General features: G+C 32.0%; 1 protein-coding gene across 1 annotated transcript in view; it reads left to right on the top strand.

Annotated features, from left to right (window-relative positions):
- LOC126885966 (organic cation transporter protein) overlaps positions 1–25,906 on the top strand; it is a 194,016-nt gene that overhangs the window by 149,521 nt on the left and 18,589 nt on the right. The window contains exons 4-6 of the mRNA XM_050652804.1: positions 9,764–9,990; positions 18,831–19,032; positions 19,649–19,993. Of these exons, the coding sequence (XP_050508761.1) occupies positions 9,764–9,990; positions 18,831–19,032; positions 19,649–19,993 (774 nt within the window). The remainder of the gene's footprint in view (positions 1–9,763; positions 9,991–18,830; positions 19,033–19,648; positions 19,994–25,906) is intronic.

The raw sequence follows: 25,906 nt of genomic DNA, 5'->3' as shown, positions 1-25,906 counted from the left end.
ATATTTTTTCGAGATATTTGGCAAACGTATTCGTAATATAATAAAGAATGGCGGTACAGAGCCCAATTTGAAAAATATATTAATATGTGGAAATTACTTTGTAATTAAATCCAATATTAAAAAAACGAGCCTGTACCGCCATTAAGAAGAACAAAAAAATACACTTTCTACAAATAAACTTTTTTCTCCGATGCCTAGATTTTGTGTCATTTTGGAACTACTAATGAAATAAAAAATTTTAGTAGTTCCGAAATGACACAAAATCTAGGCATCGGATAAAAAAGTTTATTTGAAGAAAGTGTATTTTTTTGTTCTTCTTAATGGCGGTATAGGCTCGTTTTTTTAATATTGTATTTAATTACAGAGTAATTTTCACATATTAATATATTTTTCAAATTGGGCTCTGTACCGCCATTCTTTATTACATTACGAATACGTGTGCCAAATATCTCGAAAAAATATTCAAAATTACAGCCGCAATCTTGGAACGCGTTTTGGCTACCTGTTGATCGCTACTAGTATTAACTGATGTCACAAAAGCTGGTAATACTTTTGCAGATGAAATTTTTGTAACAATTGTTTATATTTTACATTTTAATTTTTCAACCGAACAATTGATGGATATGACATTTGTTTTGGGCTAAACCATTAGAAATTATTACCAGCTTTTGTGACACGACTACATAAATACTATTTACTTCATAATATACTTCTATAACCTTCATTTGTTTCAAAGCATACTTTATGCGTTCTTAGATGTAGGTAAATTAAAAAGTTATTAACTGATCTTACTCGTAAATACAATTTAACTAACAAAATTGGGTACAATAAAGTTACTAGGGTAGAAAAATTTATAGGGTATATTTTAAAATTGGTTGTTTAATGTAATAATTAATTTATCCATCATAATTACTTATTAGTATAGTAACAAATTGTTTGTATCATAATTTTAAAGTTATTAAATTCCATTAAGTTGCACTTACGTACGTTTTATTTTAATCTATAATTACGTTTTTATTTTTATCTTTGATATTTTAGTGTATATTTCTAAAATCTGAATATATTTTTTTTGCAAAAAAATTGAACTAAAATTGTCAGTAGTAATTGCACAAGAGTTCTAAAATGATTGAATTTTTCCCGAGTGACACTTTGACAGTTTTAAAGTGTCACGAGGGCAACAATTCGATAATAATTTTAGAGATCGAGTGCAATTTGCTGCGATTATTTCATGAATAAAACTGTTCAAAACCAAAAATTTATTGTAATTTTTTTATGTAAGTACAAATTAGTACAAATAAACACACAGTTGTTATAAATATTTGACGGTTGAAAGTCATAACTTTTATAACTTTTAAAACATTAATTGTCATTAATGTCACTGAATGTATTTTTTCGTAGCAACGAAGGACATCTGACGTAATATACTTGACGACGGGATATTATCAAAAATTATCACTTTAATTTTGATTTCTGTAGCTTTCTATTGGTCAGAATCTCATGAATGAAATAATCGCGGATATAAAATATCCGCGAAACGTAAAATCTATAGTTCTTTTTTAAATATTTACAAAACCAAACATGCTATGTACCGGGTGTCCCAATAAGAATGGCTCTCGGCCATATCTCAGGAACCGTTTATAGTAGAGCTTTGAAATAAAAAATTTTATAACAAAAGTTGCCTCAGGAAAAGCCTGGAAATTATTTTCATAATTGTGGGTCCACCGCTAGAGGGCGTAATTGAATATCAAAAATAAAAAAATCTAAATTTTACAAAATTTTCCTAATGAAGGGGCACTGGAAATCCGATTATTGTATTCTTCATCAAATTCTGCGCATATTTGATTTAACAAGTTTAACTCTACCTTTGCAAATAAGAGGTGGGGGTGAGTGGGAACCTTGTTATGAAAAAATGACTGTAAGTCCGGTTCTGCTAAATCAAATTTTGAAAACTGGGTCTTATTGAAGAGAGATCTTTTTCTTCAATGTAAGCGTGATAATTGTGAACCATCCTAATAAGTAATAAGCCAGCTGGGAGGCGTTATTTAATTTTCTTCAGAAATCTAGTTTACTTTGGAAAATATTAAATACAAGTATGCACTTTTAATCATACTTTATAAAATTAGATTAAATTAGCAATAGAATAGCGAAAACCGCATGTCGATACCTTTTTCCTATCTCAAGATATCTCGAGAAACGTGTAAATTTTATACATAACTGTTACTATCACCGGTAAACTAAGTTAATGAAAAGTAGTGTGCTGTGGAAAAAAAACAAAATAACATTTTCCAGATGTCAACGTATAAAAATATAATTAATTAAAACAACAATATAAAGAGAAACAATACTATTAAAATTAAATATATCACAGAAAAAAAGAACTACTTAGTGACGACCTAAATATTCAAATTGTTGCCCATCATACACTACTCTAGAATACAATAAGGCGGGTTGACATTACTAGTGAACAACGAACGTGGCTCACGCTTACTTATTTTGCCCGTGCTATTGTAGATATTTTATTATCTCTTTTCAAACTCGAGCAGTACATTTGTATTTGTATGCAATGCATAAATACAAATGTACTGCTCGAGTTTGAAAATAGATAATAAAATTTCTACAATAGCACGGGCAAAATACGTAAGCGTGAGCCACGTTCGTTATTCACTAGTAATGTCAACTCGCCCTTAAGGCGGGTTGACATTACTAGTGAATAACGAACGTGGCTCACGCTTACGTATTTTGCCCGTGCTATTGTTAGATATTTTATTATCTATTTTCAAACTCGAGCAGTACATTTGTATCTATGCATTGCATTTATGCAAATGTACTGCTCGAGTTTGAAAATAGATAATTAAATATCTAACAATAGCACGGGCAAAATACGTAAGCGTGAGCCACGTTCGTTATTCACTAGTAATGTCAACCCGCCTTTATCCAGAGAATACTAAACGCCATTCAAAGCATATCGAGAGCAGAAATTGAGACTGCTGTTCAATCTACTCTTGAAAGAGTAAATGTTTGCAACGAAAATGATGGGCAAAAATTTGAACGTTTATGTCATCACTAAATAGTTGTTTTTATTTCTTTGTAATAGGGCTTTTCAACGCTTCTCATTTGTTTCGAGCCTCTGTCATATGCCGTATAATCCGTGTATAATATTAATATTCGAGATATGAACGAGGCTCGAAACAAATGAGAAGCGTTGAAAAGACCTAATATACGTTGACAGCTGGAAAATGTTTCTTTGTTGTTTCCATAGCACACTAATTTTAATGAATTTCGTTTACCGGTGACAGTAACAGGTATGTTTTTAAATTTACACGTTTTGTAAGATATCTCGAGATAGAAAAAAGGTATTAACATGCGGTTTTCGCTATTCGGTTGCTAATTTTGTCTAATTTTGTAATATGGTATTAAAAATGCATGTTTGTATTTAATATTTTCCAAAGAAAACTAGATTTCTGAAAAAAAAATTAAATAACGCCTCCCAGCTGGCTTATTACTTATTAGGATGGTTCAAAATTATCACGCTTACATTGAAGAAAAAGATCTGTCTTCAACAAGACCCAGTTTTCAAAATTTGATTTAGCAGAACCGGACTTACAGCCATTTTTTCATAACAAGGTTCCCACTCACCCCCACCTCTTATTTGCAAAGGTAGAGTTAAACTTGTTAAATCAAATATGCGCAGAATTTGATGAAGAATACAATAATCGGATTTCCAGTGCCCCTTCATTAGGAAAATTTTGTAAAATTTAGATTTTTTTATTTTTGATATTCAATTACGCCCTCTAGCGGTGGACACACAATTATGAAAATAATTTCCAGGCTTTTCCTGAGGCAACTTTTGTTATAAAATTTTTTATTTCAAAGCTCTACTATAAACGGTTCCTGAGATATGGCCGAGAGCCATTCTTATTGGGACACCCGGTACAAACAACCTCATACCAAAAAAAGGTTGTAATATTTACTACAAAATGCAATACTAATATACAGGGTGCTCCATTAAAAAAAATGAGAAAATTTTGAATTTGCAAATAGTGATCACACTGTATATGTTATGGCTATAAGTAAAAGATATTAAATTATTTAAAAATGACACTATATTATAAAAACTTTGACCTACCACTTAAATTTTTATTACTTTGGAAACATAATCCACAGCCCTATAAATATTACCATTTTTCTCAATAAAAATGTAAATACATATTTCGAAAATTATTAACTTTAGGCCTATAAGACCTTATTCACATTTTTCATATTTTTAAAAACTATATTCAAAAATGATTTAATATATAGGGTGTTCCATTTAAAAAAATACAACTTTGGTTCATACCGTCGTTCTGACTCACACTGTATAATCTAAAATAATTTTAGATTATAGACGGTTTTGATATACATTAGTTTTATTAAAAACATTTTTTTGTATATCCCATAGTTTAGCCGTAATCAAAGAAAACCAGATGTTTGGCGCACCCTCTATGTCTATGTAGTGTGTATTTTATATGTATTACATATGTATAATTGTAGATGATGTGTCTCAGTCTTTTTATTAATTCGTTAATATTAGTATATTCTTGTTGCTGACTTCCTCTTTTAGTATAGGCAACCTGAGCCAGTTACATTCTGCTGATGGGTTTGCTACACATTTTTCTTCGTTAAGTAGTATGAGTATGAGAGTTGCTTCTTTAATTTGTTTATTATTCATGTCTCTTTATCGCCTGATTATTGATGAATCTTTCCATTGTACCCATTGTCCCAGGCATGCTTACATATCTGTGATTTGTCAAGTCTCTGTTTTTGATATGTCTCATTTGATAACTCCCTTTTTGATATTTAGGTTGTGGTTTGGAAGGCAATTTAAATATGACTCTTTGGTGTGGTTTGGTGTTCTGTAAATTTTGGTTGCATATCCTGTACCACTTTTAAAAAAAATTCTATTATTATATTTCGAAAAAAATTAAATATTTTAATGAATGTGTACTCAAGAGTCAGTGAACCCGGGAATAACAAGCAAGTTGTAACAAAACTATTAGAAGGATTCTTCCTGATTGGGCATCAATGTATCAAAAATTAGGAGAAGGATACAGCAAAAGGCTGTAAGAGATGTAATGAATTAATAATGAAGTGATTTTAAAATAGGCTTAATACACGAGAGTGACCACTAGAAAATTCAAGGATGGAATGGGCCAATTTGCATATAAGTAAAAAACAGTAGAATATTGAACAATACGTAGATCTAACAAACAAATTTAAAAAATTTAAAGAAAAACTAATAAACAAAGTATGAAGAATCTTTACCAGAGTAAAAGATTTTATTAAAAATTAAAATTCATTAAGTAAGTCGAATTTTCTCGATTTATTTATTTTTACACAAAAAGTGATATACAACCGGGGTAAAATCATGTAACACATCAGATGATGTATTTTTTATTTCGTCATATAAAATAAACCATAAATTATCATCTGCGATTCTCATGACTTGATGATATAAAACATAACATCGTTTTTTGCGTGTCATTAAAATGTATCCAAAGTAACAAAACAAACAAATCCTAGAAGAAACATGAACTTAATAAACAAAGTAAATTATCAATCGAAGTAGCACAGAAAATGACAATAAATATCGTTCCCATACCATCAGATTGACAACAGGTGGAATATTTTCTTTGGTTACAACCTCCCGAGATTTCCAAAAATTATAAATCAAACAGGATGCCCAGGAAATTAAGATGAGAGAATTTTAAATAATTCACAACTCATCTGCTCAGCGTGGTAAAAGTTCCAACAAGATATTATTGAAAATGTTTAGATATACATTTTTTATGAACTTAGTATTATTCTAAGCATAGGGAAAAGGACATCGCACACATCTTATGGAAAATATAATGCCACTCAAATTCAATAAAATTTATACGAATAGATTCGTTTTAAATTAACGGTCAAATCTTATCATTGCGCCAACTCCATATTTTCAATAATAAGAGCAGAAATTGATATAAATAAATCTGAAATCAAATGGATACGTACATAAGTTAGAGAGAGAAAAAATATTTTATAATACCCAAATTGTCGGTACTCCATAAATCAGCGGATTAGTTTCACTAATCCGCTTAGGCCCAGCGGGGTTTAAGCTCTTTTGAATAGCACCCAGAGCAATAGTGATTGTAACTGACAGTTTTACTGACTCAAAAAATGTGATTTCGATAAACTTTAATTGCAATTTGCGCCGTAATTAATCATAATTAAGAGTTGTCGCAATGATAAGATTTGACCGTTAATTTAAAACGAATCTATTCGTATAAATTTTATTGAATTTGAGTGACATTATATTTTCCATAAGATGTGTGCGATGTCCTTTATAAATCAAACAGGATGCCCAGGAAATTAAGATGAGAGAATTTTAAATAATTCACAACTCATATTCTCAGCGTGGTAAAAGTTCCAACAAGATATTATTGAAAATGTTTAGATATACATTTTTAATGAACTTAGTATTATTCTAAGCATAGGGAACCAGTATGAATAAATACACAAATCAGGGAATACTTAGAATAGATATACGATGTTTTGAAACTGTTTTCTTGTGGAATGTCGTAAGTTAAATCTTATTTTTATACGAAGAAAAATCAAATCGTCGAAAGAAGAATAAATCAAATTCAAAATCGAAAACGAAAACAACAATTCACTTCCTTTTTTAGATGTGTTAATTTAAAAAGTGGATAGGTACAGGCCAATAGATGCTAAATAGTGTCCCGTTTTATACCGCTAACTAAATCGTCTTTTTCCAGTTTTAGCGCCATCTGTCAACAATTCTAAAAAATGTTTCGAATAAACGTTTCTTAATTTTTCATGACGAATCCAAATCTGTAATAAAAAATGGAGGATACTATTTAATATTTTAAAGTTACCCCTTACCCAACCTCTAGGGGGTGGGGTGGAGGGTCATATTTAGTGTAGTTCGATAGGTTTTTTGAAAAATATTAAACACGTATTTTCAGGTTTTTCATTTGGAAGTGTATTTCTCGAGATATTAGACCGTTTCTATAATTTATCTATGGTATCACCAGTGGCGTAACAAACTCCGTCGGGGCCCCCGCAGAATTGGAAATGGGACCCCTTTAAAAAATTACTAAATGCGACATGTGTAACAAATACCTATATGTGTTACAGCCAAGTAAATCAACGTAAAATTTACAACCGTGTAATTTTCAGTGTCATCACCGAATTGGTCAACTCAAGACTTTTCGAGTTATTTATGAGTGAGACTGTTTATTGTTCAACAAAAAAACCACGTTTTTAGGCGAGTTTTCGCAAATAGTTCAAAGAGTAAGTATTCGATCGAAAAGAATATTGTTAGCAAAAAGGCAAAAACGTATCTAGCTGATAAAAAATGAAACAAAATGAAGTCTGTCGACTCAGTAAAAGAAAAGTTGTAGCTCATGAAAAGTTTTTCTTATTCGTCAAATTCCAAATCGAATATTTCAACGTGAATAACCAAAAAATGAAATACTTTTCGGGGAAACTCATTAGAATTTTTTTATGGTGTTTAAAAGCGGCTTTATTTTTTACAAAAGTTTCTAGCATCAAAACTAAGCCAGTTACGCTCAAAATACAGTTAATCCCATTTTTTGGTAAAAAAATTGTGAAAACCTCCCCCTATTTAGCACCCCAAATGAAACTAATCATTATGGCCTTACAAATTACTTAACTTTTTTATATGACCTGTAAGTTTCACTGGTTCAAAGTGCTTATTTTTAAAAGGATTCTAGTTGAAAGGGCTTGAACGAGTCACTAATCACGTGTATATGCAAATTTGAAACAGCCAGATCTTAACCAATTTTTGTCTTACAGAAAAACAAAATAAAGCCAAAATATTTATAAAAGCAAGACCTACATTTCTTTACTTTGAGATTTTTCGTATCACTAATATTTTTTAAGTTATTTTGAAAAAAAGGCATTTTTCAAAATAAAAAACTTTTTTTTTACTATGAAACCAAATTTTTTCAAAAATAAGAACTTCGAACCGGTCAACCTTACAAATCATTGTATAAACAATAAATATTTAAAGTAAATGGTAAAGCGCTAATGATAAATTTTATTTGGGGTGCGAAGTAAGGGCAGATTTTCACGATTTTTTTTACCAAAAAAGTGTAAACTTTTAAAGTTGTTGTGTAACTAAAAAGTGCTAGAAACTTTTATAAAAAAATAAAAATAAAGCTTTTTTTTGAAACATTTAAAAAAGTTTTTATGAGTTTTTCCCGAAAATTGTTTCATTTTTTGGTTATTTCAGGTTGAAATATTCGATTTGGAATTGGACGAATAAGAATAATTTTTCATGAGCTTTAACTGTGCTTTTACTATGTCAATAGACTTCATGAATAAGTACACATTTTTTTATCTTATAAGCTACATTTTTGCTACAAATATTTTTTCGATATCTAATATTTAATTGGATAAATACTTATTTTTGAGCTATTTGCGAAAAACCCGTCTGAAAATGTTGTTTTTTTGTTGAAAAATAAACATTTTCACTCGCAAATGACTTGAAAAGTATTAACATAGATAAAGAAACTCTATAAAACAAAAGTTGCTTATAGTTAGTCAATTTATACATTTCCGGACTTATTTTAAACGTATGTTTTTCACCCCACGCAGTGGTGTCACTCCACGAAGTAAAAGCAATCAACGGCATAAATCCAACTTTGAAGTGGAACAAAAATTAATAAATTATTACATTAGTATTATTCTATGAGATGAACAACTTTCTTCGTCCACTATCTACTATCAGCGAATATATCTAAAATTTTATTAATTCGGATGGACAACTTCATTTTCAATACTGCACTGCTTAAAAAACGTATGTATACAAATAATATAACAACACATTTTTACATATATGTATTAGACAACAAGATGGGGCCCTTGACATATTGGGGCTCCCCGTAAGCTTCATGCTGCGGGGGCCTCTGTTACGCCTCTGGATAATTGTATCGAAATACTAAACGTAGGTAAAGATTAAAGAGAAAACCCATTTCTAGATTTAGAAATATTGTTCTAAAATTCGGCAAATCACAATTCTCAAATCTTTCAATAGTCACGTAAAAAGCATTATAGTTTATTGTCGTCACCCATAAAAGTTCGTGAAACCGGAAAGGATTAAGTTTCTAGATATGAGATAATTCACTTGCCGAATACGCCTATTTAGAAATTTACGTTTTTAAATTTAAACACACAAAGTAAAATCATATAATACCTATAACAGATTTTTACATAATATCGGACGACAAGATGGGGCCCTTGCTCAATTGCCCCCCCCCCCCCCGCAAGCTTTACGCTGCGGGGGCCTCTGTTACGACCCTGGGTATCACGATAAACGGTGTTTTCCGATTATAGCGCCATCTATCCACAAATCGAAAAAATGTTTCGAATAAATTTGCTTACTTTTACATAAGGAATCCAAATCTGCAATGAAAACTAGGGGTTTCTATTTAAGATTTTAAAGTTGCCCCCCCCCCCCCACCTCTAAGCGGTGGAGTGGGGGATCGTATTTGATGCCATTGGATAGAGTTTTAAAAATGATTGAAAACGTGTTTTTCAGTTTTTCGATCCGATGTTTAGTAAGCGAAATATTCGACCGTTCCGCTACTTTTGGGACACCTTGTATAAGTAAAAAAACTTATAGTACGAAATGTTTGTCTGGTTATTGTCTTTTTTTTTGTTTAAAAACATTAAAACTTATACAGAAATACATTATTTTTAGGTGGATGGGAGCCTTAGCGCAATCTATTTACATGATAGGAGTATTTACAGGTGCTGTGGTATTAGGAAAAATGGCAGACAAATACGGTAGAAAGCCAATTTTCTGTTGGTCGGCTATTTTGCAATTAATATTGGGTGTTAGTGTAGCCTTCACCCCTGAATACATATCCTTTTTAGTTCTTAGATATTTATATGGTATTTTTGGATCGGCTGGCGCTTATATACCAGGTAAGTAATTATTTATTTAGCGTTTTACACATTTGTAAGATTACAATAAACAACTGGTGGCACTCCTCCGTTGTATGCTTGATAGATTGAACCTCGCCGCAGATGCATGACGGTGATGGTACTTACCCCATCTGTGCAACATATACGCACATCGACCATGTTGAGTTCTGATGCGGTTAAGTGTGCACCAGGTGTTACGTGGTAGGTCAAATCCAGGAGGTGTCTCTGTGATGCAAGGTATAACTGTATTTGGTTGAGCTTCCGACCATGCATGGATCCATTTGGTGATCATGTTTAATCCGGTGGCTGCAGCCGATTCTGCGGTTTGTACTGGAGATTTTCTGGAACGCAGTCGACTTTGGCATCTTCTATATAGTTATGAATCGGCTGCGCCGTGTTGCTAATGATCTTGTTATATTCTTTAGTTAACAGATTGAGTTGGCGAAGGTGTATGGTGGAATGTCGCTCAGCACTGGTAGCCAATGGGTTGGTGTAGATTTGATTACTCTAGAGATTATTCTCGTGGTGTTATTTAGCGGGACATCAATCTTTTGAACGTGGTCACTGTTTATTCATATTGGTGCGCAATATTCAGCAACAAAATAAACAAAAAGCTAAGCCTGAGGACCTGAGTGTGGATGCCGATGCACCATGTTGTGCCGCAGAGCTTCTGAATGATATTTGTAGTTTTTTCTGCTCGGAAAGTGTACTTAAATGTTCTCTAAAGCCTAATGGTTTGTCCAAAGTCACGCTTAGATATTTTGGATGTTTATTGTGGTTGAATCGTGTATTATCAAAATGCACCTGAAGTATTCTTGACGGCAGATTGTTGTTTAGGTGGAAGTTGGCTACTTTGGTTTTAGAAGCATTAGGGTGAAGTCTATTTTTAAAAGTAAGTGATTATTAATATCTTATGGTTTTGGTCATTTATAGTGTAATCTCCGTCAAAGAAGTTTTTAATTCATACGATTTTATCATTGTTAATGGCATTTCTACTCTTCTGGGGTCCCATTTGAAAATTTCTTTCCATTCTGACTGCTGTAAATTGCAAATGACGCTTCATGTCTTGTTATATTATGAAGTTACAACTCATAAGAGTTACAACTCATAAGAGTTACAACTCATAAGAAGTACAGCAATCTATTTTTGAACAATATGGATTTTGACGAAAATTTTCTTTAAGATCATCAAGTTCTCTTATAGGCTACAAGCAACATTTTCTACATTGTCATTTAATATCCCTATCATATCAGCCGTGCTACTTACTCTATTCCATTTTTATATAACTGTTAGGTTAGGTGTCTTCTGTCTTCCTCCATTTCTTCCTAGTTTCTTATAACCTAGATCTTATAACCTTTAATTTAATATTTGCTTGTTTCTCACTCTTTTAATTTACTATCTACCGTAGCTTCGTTTCAAAAGATACATCTCTGACATCTCTATTCACATATAATCAGGTCAGGATGATCAGCGGGATCTGGAGATTTTGTTCAATTTTATTTATTTAACTTCAGGATTTATTTTATCCGAACTTAATACGAAGCCATAGAGCCTCGTATGTTGTTCACCTCATCATTAACTGATGTACTTGTATTTCTAGCTATCCCAATTATTCCAAGAATTCTTCTTCAAACACCATGCCCAAATGTGTCGTTTTTAACGGGCGTTCTAACGATGCAGTTTTGGGTGCATATGTGTATAAATATGTAAAAGGGAAACAAAAGTTGTTACTAGATTAATCTTAGTATTTTCGTTAAGTATATTTGTAGTTTTCCAAAATGGATAAAACTATTCTGCACATCTGAATACGTTGTTGATTTTTCGGTTTACAGTTATTTTGTTCTTGATGGAATTATCCAGATATATAACATTATCGATTACAGTTTAAGTACACATTATTCTCTTGTTGGCTTTGTTGATAATTATCAATGTTTTTGTCTTGGGTATATTAATTAATAATCTATATTCTTCACTGACTTTGATTAATTTGTGAAGTATCAGTGTACGTTTACCTTCAATTTGGGCGATAAACATTGTGTCAAACCGTCGATTAGACACCATAATTCCATCTATAAATTGTCTTAAGACTCATCAAAAAACCACTCTCATTAGGTACATATTCGCTAAATAGGTTAAATAGCGGTATAGCAAATATGTAGCCTTATTTTGTAGCTTTTCTAAGTTTACCCCGAAAACACCGCGATGAATAGACATTTTATAACAAAATGAACTTCTGTTGGAGTGATATACTCCAACAGAAGTAAGGAAAAGAAAAACTAACTAGGTAACTAAATAGTTGTGGCTGAAAAGAAGAGAATGTGGGGTGTGTAAAGAAAAGGGTGAAGTGGCTTCTACGTTGAGAAGCTGCAGTAGGAAAAAAATTTACTACTTTTCAGTAGTACTGAAGAAATGGGGATTAGAAGGGATAGAAGTAGAAGTGGGAAGAGACAGAGGCAAACTGAATAGAGTTGGCTAGCAAGAGATGCAAGAAAACCACTTGACACTCAAGGATGGATACGGCTCGTTTGCATGCCTGTCGAAGAACAGTAGCTCTATATAGATAGTAATGATGACTAAAAGATGAAATAATAAAATAAGAATAATGTACTGAAACTGAATGAAGATGGATAATTGCTAAAGACGAACAAAATAAATAAATCTAACAAATCATGGGCGCCATGAAAATGATCTTCGATCATTCTCCCAGGTATCTTACACTGCTGTCAAATATTAAATATATTAAACCTGTAATAATGAACATAAAGGAGTAATAAAAATAAATGATATACAAAATAAATAAACATTTATTAAAATGAACTACCAGATTTTTAACAATCTCTGAGTTAAACAAGTTCATATTATGTGACTCTAACATGACAAAAGTTTGCAAAAGTTATGTTCAACCTAAGATAACAACAATGTTACCTGTTACAAAATTACAGGTATAAGTACCTTTCAATAACATATAGGGTACAAAATTACATAAGTCTTCTACCAAATGGTTATAGTACGCCTGCTACGTACAACTAAAGGAAACTGACAAAGATGAAAATACTACAAATAAATAGGCCCAAGCCTCACTAAGGGAAAATACAGTAATGAATAAATAAAGTTAAGTATAAGGAATGAAATAGAAATGAAGTTGAGATAAATACCGACGATGACATAAATTAACCGAACAAATGGAATAAAGCAAATAACAGTAAAATAGTTGGGAAACAAGCTAGTAATATTAAAATATAAATTTACCCGAATTACATAAACCAATATCAAAGCAATAATAAAGTATTAAAAACCTAATTTTCTCTACGCTTATTCCTGTGCACAAGAAGTTACCGTAGATACAAAGTTTGGGAACCAAATAATCTAATATACAAATATGTCAAAAAAAAACCAGAGGTAACCTAAATCTGGAAAAAACATAGTGTATTTAACAGATAGTCTGAAATATAAAAAAAACAATAGTTACTAAAACACACTAATTGTTTCCAAACGAATCCCAATGATTCCTAAAAAGGTTGCGGTTGCATCCTAGAAAATGATGCACCAGGATGGTGCGACCCATGACTCCTGTAGGCCCAGGTGCCAAGACGAAAACTGAGCTGGAACGCTCCCATAGCTTGCTCCCAATTAGACATACTCCCATGATGACTTGACTGTGGCTGTAGTGGTTTCTCTAGGTGGTCAAATAAGGTCTATGACTTCATGGTAGGGTTTCTCCCAAATGGCGAAGGATTCCTATTTAGACTCCAACAGGAGTTGTCACCCACATGTCTCCTCACTCCAGACAATCCTTGGTGGTAACTTTTTACTTTACTTTAAATTGCTTGATGTTATAAAATAAGTTGGATGAAATCATCCGCCATTCTATATGGTACCTCTATTCGACACAACAGCCAACAGTCAAGTAAAGAACGAGAGGCGCTTCTCCGCCAAGGTAAACGTCAAACTCTCTCAGAAAACGAAATCATTCTCGATAGGTGGAGTACGTTCCATCACCGAGGTATGACGTCACCTCAGTGGTCCTATACGAGAATTTAAATGAGAGACCGAGGGAAAATAATAATAATAATTATTAAAGAGCTACTTTCGTAACGTGACCGTTACAATTTTATTTTGTAATTTAGTGATTGCTTTATTGTTCTCATACAAAAGTCTAATCAAATAAAATTACAATACACGTAAATCAAAATGTATTCATATACAATTTTGTATAGTATAAGACGGTATAAAATGCTATATAACGTTGATCTGCACCGATCTGTTTAATGGATAAAAATTATTAGGCCTGGATCCTGCGTACCAAAAAAAGTTGATTAATAGCAAGCTGAAAGTTTGTTAATAGCTTACCGGTGTCTAGTCGGACAAACTTTGATGTATGGGAACACTGGAACAGGGGAATTTTTAATTGTGGAACAGGTTAAAAATTTGGAACGTCAGACTACGAAAACGTTCCATGTATTTTGTCCGACAGAACTTAGAATTGATTTGTTATCCTTTCATTAAACTCTCATGCAAAAATCAGACTGCTATTTATCACCTGTCATTTGACATGTTCTACGTGTCGGACTTATTAAAATGCCCAGTTGGTGATAAATACCAGTCTGATTTTTGCATGAGAGTTTAATGAAAGAGTAACAAATCAATTGGAAGTTCTATCCGGCAAAATACATGGGACGATTTCGTAGTCTGACGTTCCAAATTTTTAACCTGTTCCACAATTAAAACTTCCCCTGTTCCAGTGTTTCCATACATCAAAGTTTGTTCGACGAGACACCGTTAAGTAAGCTATTAACAAATTTTCAGCCTGCTATTAATCAACTTTTTTTGGTACGCGGGATCCAAGCCTATATTGAATATACTCTGGGCTAATTAGCAATATACAAGGAAAAGTTATTTACCAGCAAATTTTATTGCTGGAATAGAATTTTATTATTGTATATATTAATAATATAGGTAAGCAAAGTCCGCAGATAGTGTGCTACTTTTTTTATAAACAAAATGGTGCCCGAAAATCGTGTTTTTTTTCAGTTTTTGCTCTATAACTCCAAAGATTTTAACTTTACACCAAAAACACCCAAATAAAAATTCACCGTAATTAAATTCTGCATAGAGACGTGTTTTTCTGGATTTACTTCGACGAAAATAATTCCCGGAAAATGTCAGTTTTTCCAGCAAAATCTTTAATTATCAACTAAAATTTTAGATAAGTAATTGTTTATTAATAATTAAATAACTTGGTAGCATAAAAGCTCTTTTCATATAGATTATAATTCCAGAAGCCGATAGAAATTGAATGAACAGTTTAGCAACAATTGAATTGTTAATTAAAAATTTACGGTCGCTATAATGACCACAATAATTACGATACATAAGAATAACTATGATTCTTGTATAAAAAGACACTGTACCTATCGAATGTACTTTACAGAATTGAAATTGGACAATTAGGTGGCCTCAGGAATATTTTAAAATTATAAACAATTTTTTGGCTTATAAACAAATAGAATATCTCGAAAAATATTAAATTAAATTAAATCATAAAAACGGTATTGGAAAAAAAGCGGCAAGACGCTTCGTTTAAAAGAAAAAACGTTTAATTGTGGTGAGTGATTCCTGAGATACAACCGGTTAAAGTTGACCAGCATTTACGGCAATGATATAAACAATAGGATAATAATTTTCGAACCCTCACCTTTTTATTTTTATCCTCTTTCTTCACACCAATTTTCATATCTTTAAAATAATGATAACATATATATTTCCAAAAATAGCAAAATTCCAATCAAAAATTAGGTTGGAGAAAATGTAATCCCAAAGTTTAAAATGGGTATACGTTAAATAAATGCATTTTCTCGGCTTCCCGTGGAGCAGTTTTCTTCATTCTTTTTTTGTTCCCAAGTAACTCGAGTAGAGCCATCTAAACTAACGCATTACTAAATGTCAAACTTGCTTTTGTTTTGTTATAAGAGATTATTTTACTTATAAGAAAAGAAAACTACATATTTTTCCAGTTGTAGACTTTTTTTAGATAGACTTACTGTAAGTGTACCTTTTAACGTTAAAAACACAAATATTCTTATTTGAAAGCTGTATAATTATTTAAACAATCTCTATTTAAACAAATTAAAAATTTTGTTATAATAAATAAATTAATTTATTATAACAAAACAAAAGCAACTTTGACATTTACTTGAGTTTACAAGCAACTTGAGTTACTTGGGAACAAACAAAGAATGAACAAAATTGCTCCATGGGAAGCCGAGAAACTGCTTTTTTTTAACGTATATCAATTTTAAACTTTAGGATTACATTTTCTCCTATTGTTTATATCTTTGCCGTAAATGCCGGTCAACTTTGACCGGTTGTATCTCAGGAACCACTCATCACAATTAAACGTTTTTCTTTTAAAAGAAGTGCCTGTCCTGTCGCTTTTTTCCATTACCGTTTTCGTGATTTAATTTAATTTAATATTTCCCGAGATATTCTATTTGTTTATAAGCCAAAAAATTGTTAATAATTTTACAATATTCCTGAGGCCGCTTAAATAGTCCAATTTCAATTCTGTTAAGTACAGTGTCTTTTTATACAAGAATCATAGTTATTCTTATGTATCATAATTATTGTGGTTATTATAGCGACCGTAAATTTTTAATTAACAATTCAATTGTTGCTAAACTTTTCATTCAATTTCCATCTGCTTCTGGAATTATAATCTATACGAAAAGAGCTTTTATGCTACCAAGTTATTTAATTATTAATAAACAATTACTTATCTAAAATTTTAGTTGATAATTAAAGATTTTGTTGGAAAAACCGGCATTATTAAGATTCGATTCCAGCAATAAAATTGCTGGTAAATAGCTTTTCCCAAAAATGGCCTGTTCTCCGATAATCTGTCCAGACTAATATGTAACTTAGTATGTTAACAATATGGTAACAAGCAAGGGGTACCTGATCTAATTTTTTCTGACTATAATTAAGGGCACAGGCGCAAAATGTCGCCTGTCAAAATGTTCAATATTATGTTTTAAATGTATTCATTTTTTTCGAAACCTGAGAAAACTAGTAAGTATTTTTGAACCATTTAAACGCAGAATCAAAGGTTACTATACTTCATTACCGAGGGCCGAAAGTCTCTGAAAACTTCTAGAATGTTTATTTTAATAAGTTACAGGCGTGAAACAAAAAAAATTAGTATGACTTCTAATTTCAAATATCTCATCCAAAAGAAACTTTTTGGTTATTCTAAGGAAATATTAATCGAGGCAGCGCTGAAAAATTTCTCTGAATTTTCTAAAGCTAGTTATTTCACAGTTGATTACTGTGATTGTGTAGAGAAACATACTGCGGTCGGTCAAGCGAAACGTAGAATAGGTGGTACTGACAGCTTGTCAAAGTTGCTTACCTGCGGAGGTAATTAAATCCATTTACTAAGGCTGAAAATCAGTACACACATTCTAAATTGAATATAAATAAAAGTTATTATAGTCGGTCAGCTGTATGACGGGACAGAGCCGGTCGGTCGGTCCCAATGGATGTACAGGGTTATTCACTATATTTTGACCGCCCTCTAAACTGCTTTATTTACAGAATTAGAAAAAAATGTAAAATACAAAACTTATTCAATTTTTAAATTATGATTTTTTGACATATATATCGTACTAGTGACGTCATCCATGTGGGCGTGATGACGTAATCGACAATTTTTTTAAATGAGAATATGGGTCGAGTGCTAGCTCATTTAAAAGGTTCTTCAATTCCCTATTGAGTAATATAAATATTAACATGATTGTTTACACAGGGTGTCCAAAAAAATTATTTTTAATTAAATTAATTGTTTAATTAATAATTCAAAAGTTTGTTTTGGACACGCTGTATAAATACTGATCTTAATGTTTATATTACTGCATAGAGAATTGAATAACCTTTCAAATGAGCTAGCACACGACCCGACCCCTATTCTCATTTAAAAACATAGTCGATTACATCATCACGCCCAGATGGATGACGTCACTAGTACGATATATATGTCAAAAAACCATAATTAAAAAATCGAATAACTTTTGTATTTTACATTTTTTTCTAATCCTGTAAATAAAGCAGTTTACAAGGGGGTCAAAATATAGTTAATATCCCTGTACATTCATTGGGGCCGATCGACCGACTCTGTCCCGTTATACAGCTGACCGACTATAATAACTTTTATTTATATTCAATTTAGAATGTGTGTACTGATTTTCGGCCTTAGTAAATGGATTTAATTACCTCCGCAGGTAAGCAACTTTGACAAGCTGTCAGTAACCCCTGTTCTACGTTTCGCTTGACCGACCGCAGTATGTTTCTCTATACAATCACAGTAATCAACTGTGAAATAACTAGCTTTAGAAAATTAAAAGATTTTTCGGCGCTGCCCCTCCGTCAGCGTTGAAAAGATATGTAGATACTTTCACCCATAAACTTTAATTAAATGTCGATAAATGTCAATAAGTGAAATCCATTTTGCATGTAAAAAACGTATCATAGCATCATAAATTTAACATTGGCGGTAACGGCGACCGGAACTTCTATCTTCGAAGGCTGCCAGACCGACACTGAGCAATGCGGCGAGGCAAAAGTGGTGGTGTGTGTGAGAGAGAGAGAGAGAGAGAGAGAGAGAGAGAGAGAGAGAGAGAGAGTTGATGTGTAAGGCAATGTTGCCAGATTTCTCTCAGCACGTCGCACTCTTTCTTAGCGGCCTAGGGAACCTTTTTTTACGAATGACCCTCGTAGTATCAATTTCGCTTGATTATTGTTTATGTATTCCAATTTTCTAGTACTTTAATACTTTTCTACTTTAGGCTTTGTACTTACAATGGAGTTAGTTGGTCCAAGCAAACGATCGATGTGTGGAGTCGCATTCCAAGCAGTTTTTGCTGTAGGAATTATGCTAGTTGCCGGATGGGGAGCCTTAATAAAAGATAGGCAAATTCTACAAATCATTTATGGTTGCCATGCTTTACTTTTAGTTGGACATATCTGGCTTATGGATGAATCACCAAGGTGAGTATAGAATAACTTAAAAAAATATAAAACTTCAAAAAAAGTAAAAAACAGCTAATGATTCAATTCGGTTCAGAGGTGATGCGCCATCCCCAGACCTACATTTCTGTCTCTCCAGACGTCTTCAGTGGGGCTACATGAACACTTCTGGATCGAAGCGAAACCAAATAAATCTGAAACTTCTCGTGGAACGGGCGCCGCGCCGTCCAAAATAAATACGACTCTTATCGATATAGGCTACGAGAAGTGTAGGGTAAATTGAAGATGGAATTACAAAAAAATATATATGTCTTTGTACTCACTTTATAATGCTAAAAAAATTACGCGATCTGGATTTCAATGCATTTTTTTTATAATTCTCATATTATCAAAGTTCCGCGTGAAGTTAGGCATCGGTTTTTGGGGGCGACCCTCGTGGAACCACTTTCTGGTAACATCCTTAATCTCTGCCTTTTGCCATTTATAAGGCAAGGAAACGACGAATAAAGAAGACGAAGGGGACTCTACAATATGCATCACATTCCGCAATTTTCATTTTTAAAGCGAACTTCTTGTACCAAAGTCATGATTTTATACATAAAATATTATATTCGCATAAACATAAAATCTTTTACAGGTGGTTATGGAGCAACGGAAGAATTAGAGAATCTGTCGAAATAGTGAAGAAAGCACTTAAAATGAACGGTTCACCAATCAGTCTAGATACAGCGGAATTCGTTAGCAAGGGTATGAGTGAAGTAAGAACTAGTGAAGAATCTGGAAGCATCGGAGATCTATTCAGAACACCGAATCTAAGAAAAAAGACCTTTAATGTTCTACTATGCTGGTTCGCTAATAGCTTAGTCTACTATGGATTGTCCCTAACTACCAACTCTATGGAAGGGAATCCTTTCATTAATATGTTCATTATGGGACTTGTTGAAATACCGAGTTATATACTGACTGTTTATTTGATGGATAGGTAAGAAATACTTTTAAATACTTTAAATTTAAGAAAAGTTTCAAATTTTCTAAATAATTAATCTTAAATTTTAGTTTTATGTTTGCTGTGATAGAGGCGGTACATGTCTCATATGTATGTTTGAACTACTGATAGTGCGGCAGATTCGTGCAAATATTATAAGAATTGTGCATTTAATGATAGAAGCATATAATTTGGACCACATATACTACACATATAAAGGTTCAAAATTGGATACGCGGCCATCTCAGATTTTACCTTTTACAAAAATGGCGACGATACATATGTGACTAATAGCACGATAACTTTTAAACGAAAAGTCCGACTTCGGCCAAATTTGGTATATGGGTTCTTTTTTTTATGTATAAGATCGAGCCCCTGAACCGGAAGAATCGGTTTATCAGAAGTTGTGTTTTTCCTGATTTTTTATCTAAAAATATGTTTTTTTTTCAGTTCTTTCACCCTGTATATATTAATTTTTTAAAAAGGTAATACCAGCATTGAAAAGAGCGTTAAAATATTTTTTAGGAAATATTTTAAACTTTTTAGTTATGTTAATTACCTTGTAATAAATACATAACTTATCTTCACATGTACCTATGTGCGGCAGATTCGTGCAAATATTATAAGAATTTTTGTGGATTTAATGGTAGAAGCATACAATTTGGACCACATATACTACACATACAAAGGTTAAAATTTAGATATGAGGCCATCTCAGATTTTGCCTTTTACAAAAATGGCGGGCATTCAAAATGGCGACTATACATATGTGACTAATAGCACGATAACTTTTGAACGAAAAGTCCGATTTCAACAAAATTTGGTATATCGGTTCTTTTTTATGTATACGATTTATTCAATGGTAATTAACATAACTAAAAAGTTCAAAATATTTCCTAAAAAATATTTTAACGCCCTTTTCAACGGCAGTATTAACTTTTTGAAAAATGAATACATACAGAGTGAAATAATTGAAAAAAAAAACAATATATTTTTACATAAAAACCAGGAAAACACAACTTTTGGTAAAGCGATTCTTACCGCTCAAGGCCTCGATCTTATGCATCAAAAAAGGAACCTATATACCAAATTTGGTTAAAATCTGACGTCTCGTTCAAAAGTTATCGTGCTATTAATCACATATGTATAGTCGCCATTTTTAATGTCCGCCATTTTTGTAAAAGACAAAATATGAGATGGCCTCGTATCTAAATTTGAACCTTTATATGTGTAGAATATGTGGTCCAAATTATATACTTCTATCATTAAATGCACAATTGTTTCACATATCGGCTGCACTATGAAGGTGTTCAATGTATGTGTTCAAAAAAGCTTGTTTGGATTACTTACTTGGTTTTGTAACAATATTTTCATTTTGACTGTTAATAATTTTGGTTAGTGTTGAGAATGAATTTCTTCTTACTATTTTAGCTACTCCGTTTTCCTCCATTCTAATTTGTTAGTATTCAATTTTTTGTACTAATAGGTATTCATCATCATCATCATTAGCCTCTCTCAATCCACTGCTGGACATAGGCCTCCCCTGTTTGTCTCCAAAGTGTTCTATCTTGTGCTTTTTGTATCCAGTTTTTTGTTGTCTTTCGTAAGTCGTCTTGCCATCGTATTGGTGGTCTTCCTCTGCTACGTTTATCGGCTCTTGGTCTCCATTCAACTAGTTTGCGAGTCCATCTTCCGTCCTTCATTCTGGCAACGTGTCCAGCCCATTTCCATTTTAAGTTACAGCTTCTTTCAATGACGTCTATGACTTTGGTCTTAGCTCGTAGATCTTCGTTTCTAATCCTGTCTCGCAAAGTGACCTCTATCATTGATCGCTCCATTCTTCTCTGCGCTATTCTTAGTTTTTGTGCGTTTTTCTTTGTGAGCGATAATGTTTCTGCACCATATGTCATCACCGGTAGCGCGCATTGGTCGAAAACTTTTTTTTATAATATAATTATAATATATTTTTTTATTGTATATATATATATATATATATATATATATATATATATATATAAAAATAAATAAGCAAAATCATTGGCTAATACTCGTAAAGTGAATGTGAATTTAGTTGGAAATATATAAAATGATGAAGGGTCATTTAATAAGTTAACAAACAACTTTTTTAACTTGCTACACTATACTGACGAAGCCCAAATAGGCCGAAACACCGGTGTATATAGTTGCACAGAAATGTATGGAATGATGACCCTTCATCATTTTATATAAGTATTTCCAACTAAATTCACATTCACTTTACGAGTATTAGCCAATGATTTTGCTTATTTATTTTTATATTTGTACTCGATTATCCAACATCATTATATATATATATATATATATATATATATATATATATATATATGCGTACATTCTGGGTTCGGCAGAGAGCGCTGCCTAACGCTAAGATGTAAATACCAAATAAATAAAAATTTAAATAAATGGTAAAAAACAGCACACATCGTTTCTATCCTGGTTACGAGTTGGTGTTCAATAGGATGATACAGCGCTGTTTCGGACTCTCGTCACTCATCAGCCATCCGAGGAGAACACGAATTCGTAACCAGAATAGACTCGACGTGTCAGGGTAAATTCACAATTTCAGTGAGGCAGTACAAGAGCGCCATCTACTCTGATGGCAGTGCCGCAGGTCATCTCAAAAAGAGAAGATTCCTGCTATCTCTTGTACCGTATAGAACGATGCGTACATTCTGGGTTCGGCAGAGAGCGCTGCCTAACGCTAAGATGTAAATACCAAATAAATAAAAATTTAAATAAATGGTAAAAAACAGCGCTGTATCATCCTATTGAACACCAACTCGTAACCAGGATAGAAACGATGTGTGCTGTTTTTTACCATTTATTTAAATTTTTATTTATTTGGTATTTATATATACAGGGTGGTTCATCTTATTCGCCTCGGTGTCTGTACGGAAAACCACTTGATATTTTAAAAAAATTTCTTCACAGTAATATACAGGGCCATTAATACTACAATCTAAAAATAATATGAATTATACAGGGTGCTCCAAAAAAGAGTGGTATATCAAAGTTATATTTTTTCTTATGGAATGCCCTATATCTGATGGCATTACTGAATTGACCTTAAAAAATAAGCTATACTTTTATAAGGGTTCCCTATACCTAAATACAGGGTGTTTTGATTTATTTCGATTTTTATGAAAATGTAAGGTTTTAGAAAAAAATAAATATCTACGAATCTAAGTATCAGTAACAAATTCCTTCTTGGATCTTAATAATAGACTATTTAGCATACTTAAACAGATGCTTACTGCAACAAAATTTCTTACAGGGTGGTCAAAATATGAGATTGTTCTATTAACAAATTCAAGCTGTAATAACTTACTTAATTTAAATAGAACACCCTATATCTTACTAGTCTATCGCGTAGAAAATATACTTTTCTTTCAATTTGTATTAGGGTTTCCTACACCTATCTTTTTACAGGGTGGTCAAAATATTAGATTGTTCTATTAACAAATTCAAGCTGCAATAACTTACTTATTTTAAATAGAACACCCTGTATCTTACGAGCCTATCGCGTAGACAATTTATTTAGCTTTCAATTCTTATTAGGGTTCCCTATACCTATCTCCCTTCATTTGTTAAATATTTAAAGATTTCCTAATTTGCAAGCTTTAAAAATTAGAATTAAGTAAATATGTCGTGGTTACATATTATGTACAACACATCACCAACACCGGCAATATACTTAGACATGATACTGTCAATAATAAAATTTTCATTGTTATCATGTAATTACACAGAGTGTTGTATTATTTTAGTTGATTTTGGCCTACATGTGACATTGAATAATATGTTTATATTAAACTGCATACCCTATATTAGATGCCGCATTCTGGAAGATACTTAAATTATATTTCATTCCGTATAAGTATTTTCCATATCTTAAACCAATGGTTATTAAATAAATTTAAGAACACCACTTTTTGTTTGAATCTTTGAATCGCAATTACAGACAATTAAATGCAATGGCTACTATGACGAAAACGAGCCTATTGTACAAAAATATGTAAAAATGGGTATTTACAGAATAACATGGGAATTAACATTTACAGAATAACATGTGCATTGAGAATGTTTACATGGAATTGAAGAGATTTTAAATATCTTCCATTATAAAGAATAGAATATCGAGTATGCCATTTAAAATAAGAACACTCTGTGTGATTAAATGATAAAAATATGAATTTTATCTATTAACGAAAGTATCTTGACTAAGATATTTAAGTACATATATTGCCGGTGTTGGTGATGTGTTGTACATCACCACGACATAGGTACTTAATTCTAATTTTTAAAGCTTACAAATTAGGAAATCTTTAAATATTTCAAAAATGAAGGGAGATAGGCATAGGTAACCCTAATAAGAATTGAAAGCAAAGTAAATTTTATACGCGATAGATTAGTAAGATACAGGGTGTTCCATTTAAAATAAGTAAGTTATTACAGCTTGAATTTGTTAATAGAACAATCTAATATTTTGACCACCCTGTAAAAGATAGGTATAGGAAACCCTGATATAAATTGAAAGCTAAGTAAATTTTCTACGCGATAGACTAGTAAGATACAGGGTGTTCTATTTAAAATAAGTAAGTTATTACAGCTTGAATTTGTTAATAAAACAATCTCATATTTTGACCACCCTGTAAGAAATTTTGTTGCAGTAAGCATCTGTTTAAGTATGCTAAATAGTCTATTATTAAGATCCAAGAAGGAATTTGTTACTGATTCTTAGATTCGTAGATATTTATTTTTTTCTAAAACCTTACATTTTCATAAAAATCGAAATAAATCAAAACACCCTGTATTTAGGTATAGGGAACCCTTATAAAAGTATAGCTTATTTTTTAAGGTCAATTCAGTAATGTCATCAGATATAGTGCATTCCATAAGAAAAAATATAACTTTGATATACCACTCTTTTTTGGAGCACCCTGTATAATTCACATTATTTTTAGGTTGTAGTATTAAAGGCCCTGTATATTTCTATGAAGAATTTTTTTTAAAATATCAAGTGGTTTTCCGTACAGAGACCGAGGCGAATAAGGTGAACCACCCTGTATATATATATATATATATATATTTATAATATATTCTTTATAATATATTATAATAAAGGTATAACCCTTTATTATAATATATTATATATTTCGTTCTCATATTACATTACTCATTTCCTGCAATTGTTCTCAGTGTTCTCATCTCAGCCGAATCCAATAGTCTGTAGGTTCTGGCTGTATCCAGTGTGGTTTCTAATGCATATGCCATTATTGGTCTTAGACTAGCTTTACAATTTCTTGATTTGATTTCTTAACAGCTCAATAAATTATTGTTTTGGAAGATGTTTTCAATAGTTATTATGCTATTTAAGAGAATTTCTCTATTATGTATACAAAAGATGAATTAAATCTTAGAGTTTTATCCGTTCGAATGATTTCTTCCTGTGGATCCGGCATGAAACGTTATATTGTTATGATTTCTCGGTAATTTATTTTATGGCGAATGGATTTATGAATGATCATGTCGCTGTATATCATCTACCAGTAAGAAAACCTCGTTATTCATCTGCCTCTGGCTTATTCAGTTTTGCCCAATTTTAGTTGTGAGTGTCAGAGTATTATTTGTCTGGTGTCTGGTCATTTTCTTTGTATTGATAAATTGGTTCGCTATTCCTCCATGCTTGCGGTATTTTACTGTTTTATATGCTTATTTTTTTAGTAAATTCTTGCAGTTTTTCTTTTGCGTTTCGTGATTTTTCGCTATGTACCTACCTATATTAATTTCTTGGCTTGTTTTTTCTGTTGCTTCTGGTTCTAGGGCCATTTATTGTCCATATGTATAAAGTTTCTTTAACCTTCTGATGAC

This window comes from Diabrotica virgifera, chromosome 6, assembly GCF_917563875.1.
Source record: "Diabrotica virgifera virgifera chromosome 6, PGI_DIABVI_V3a".
Taxonomy (NCBI): domain Eukaryota; kingdom Metazoa; phylum Arthropoda; class Insecta; order Coleoptera; family Chrysomelidae; genus Diabrotica; species Diabrotica virgifera.
This window is presented reverse-complemented; position numbering and strand designations above follow the sequence as displayed.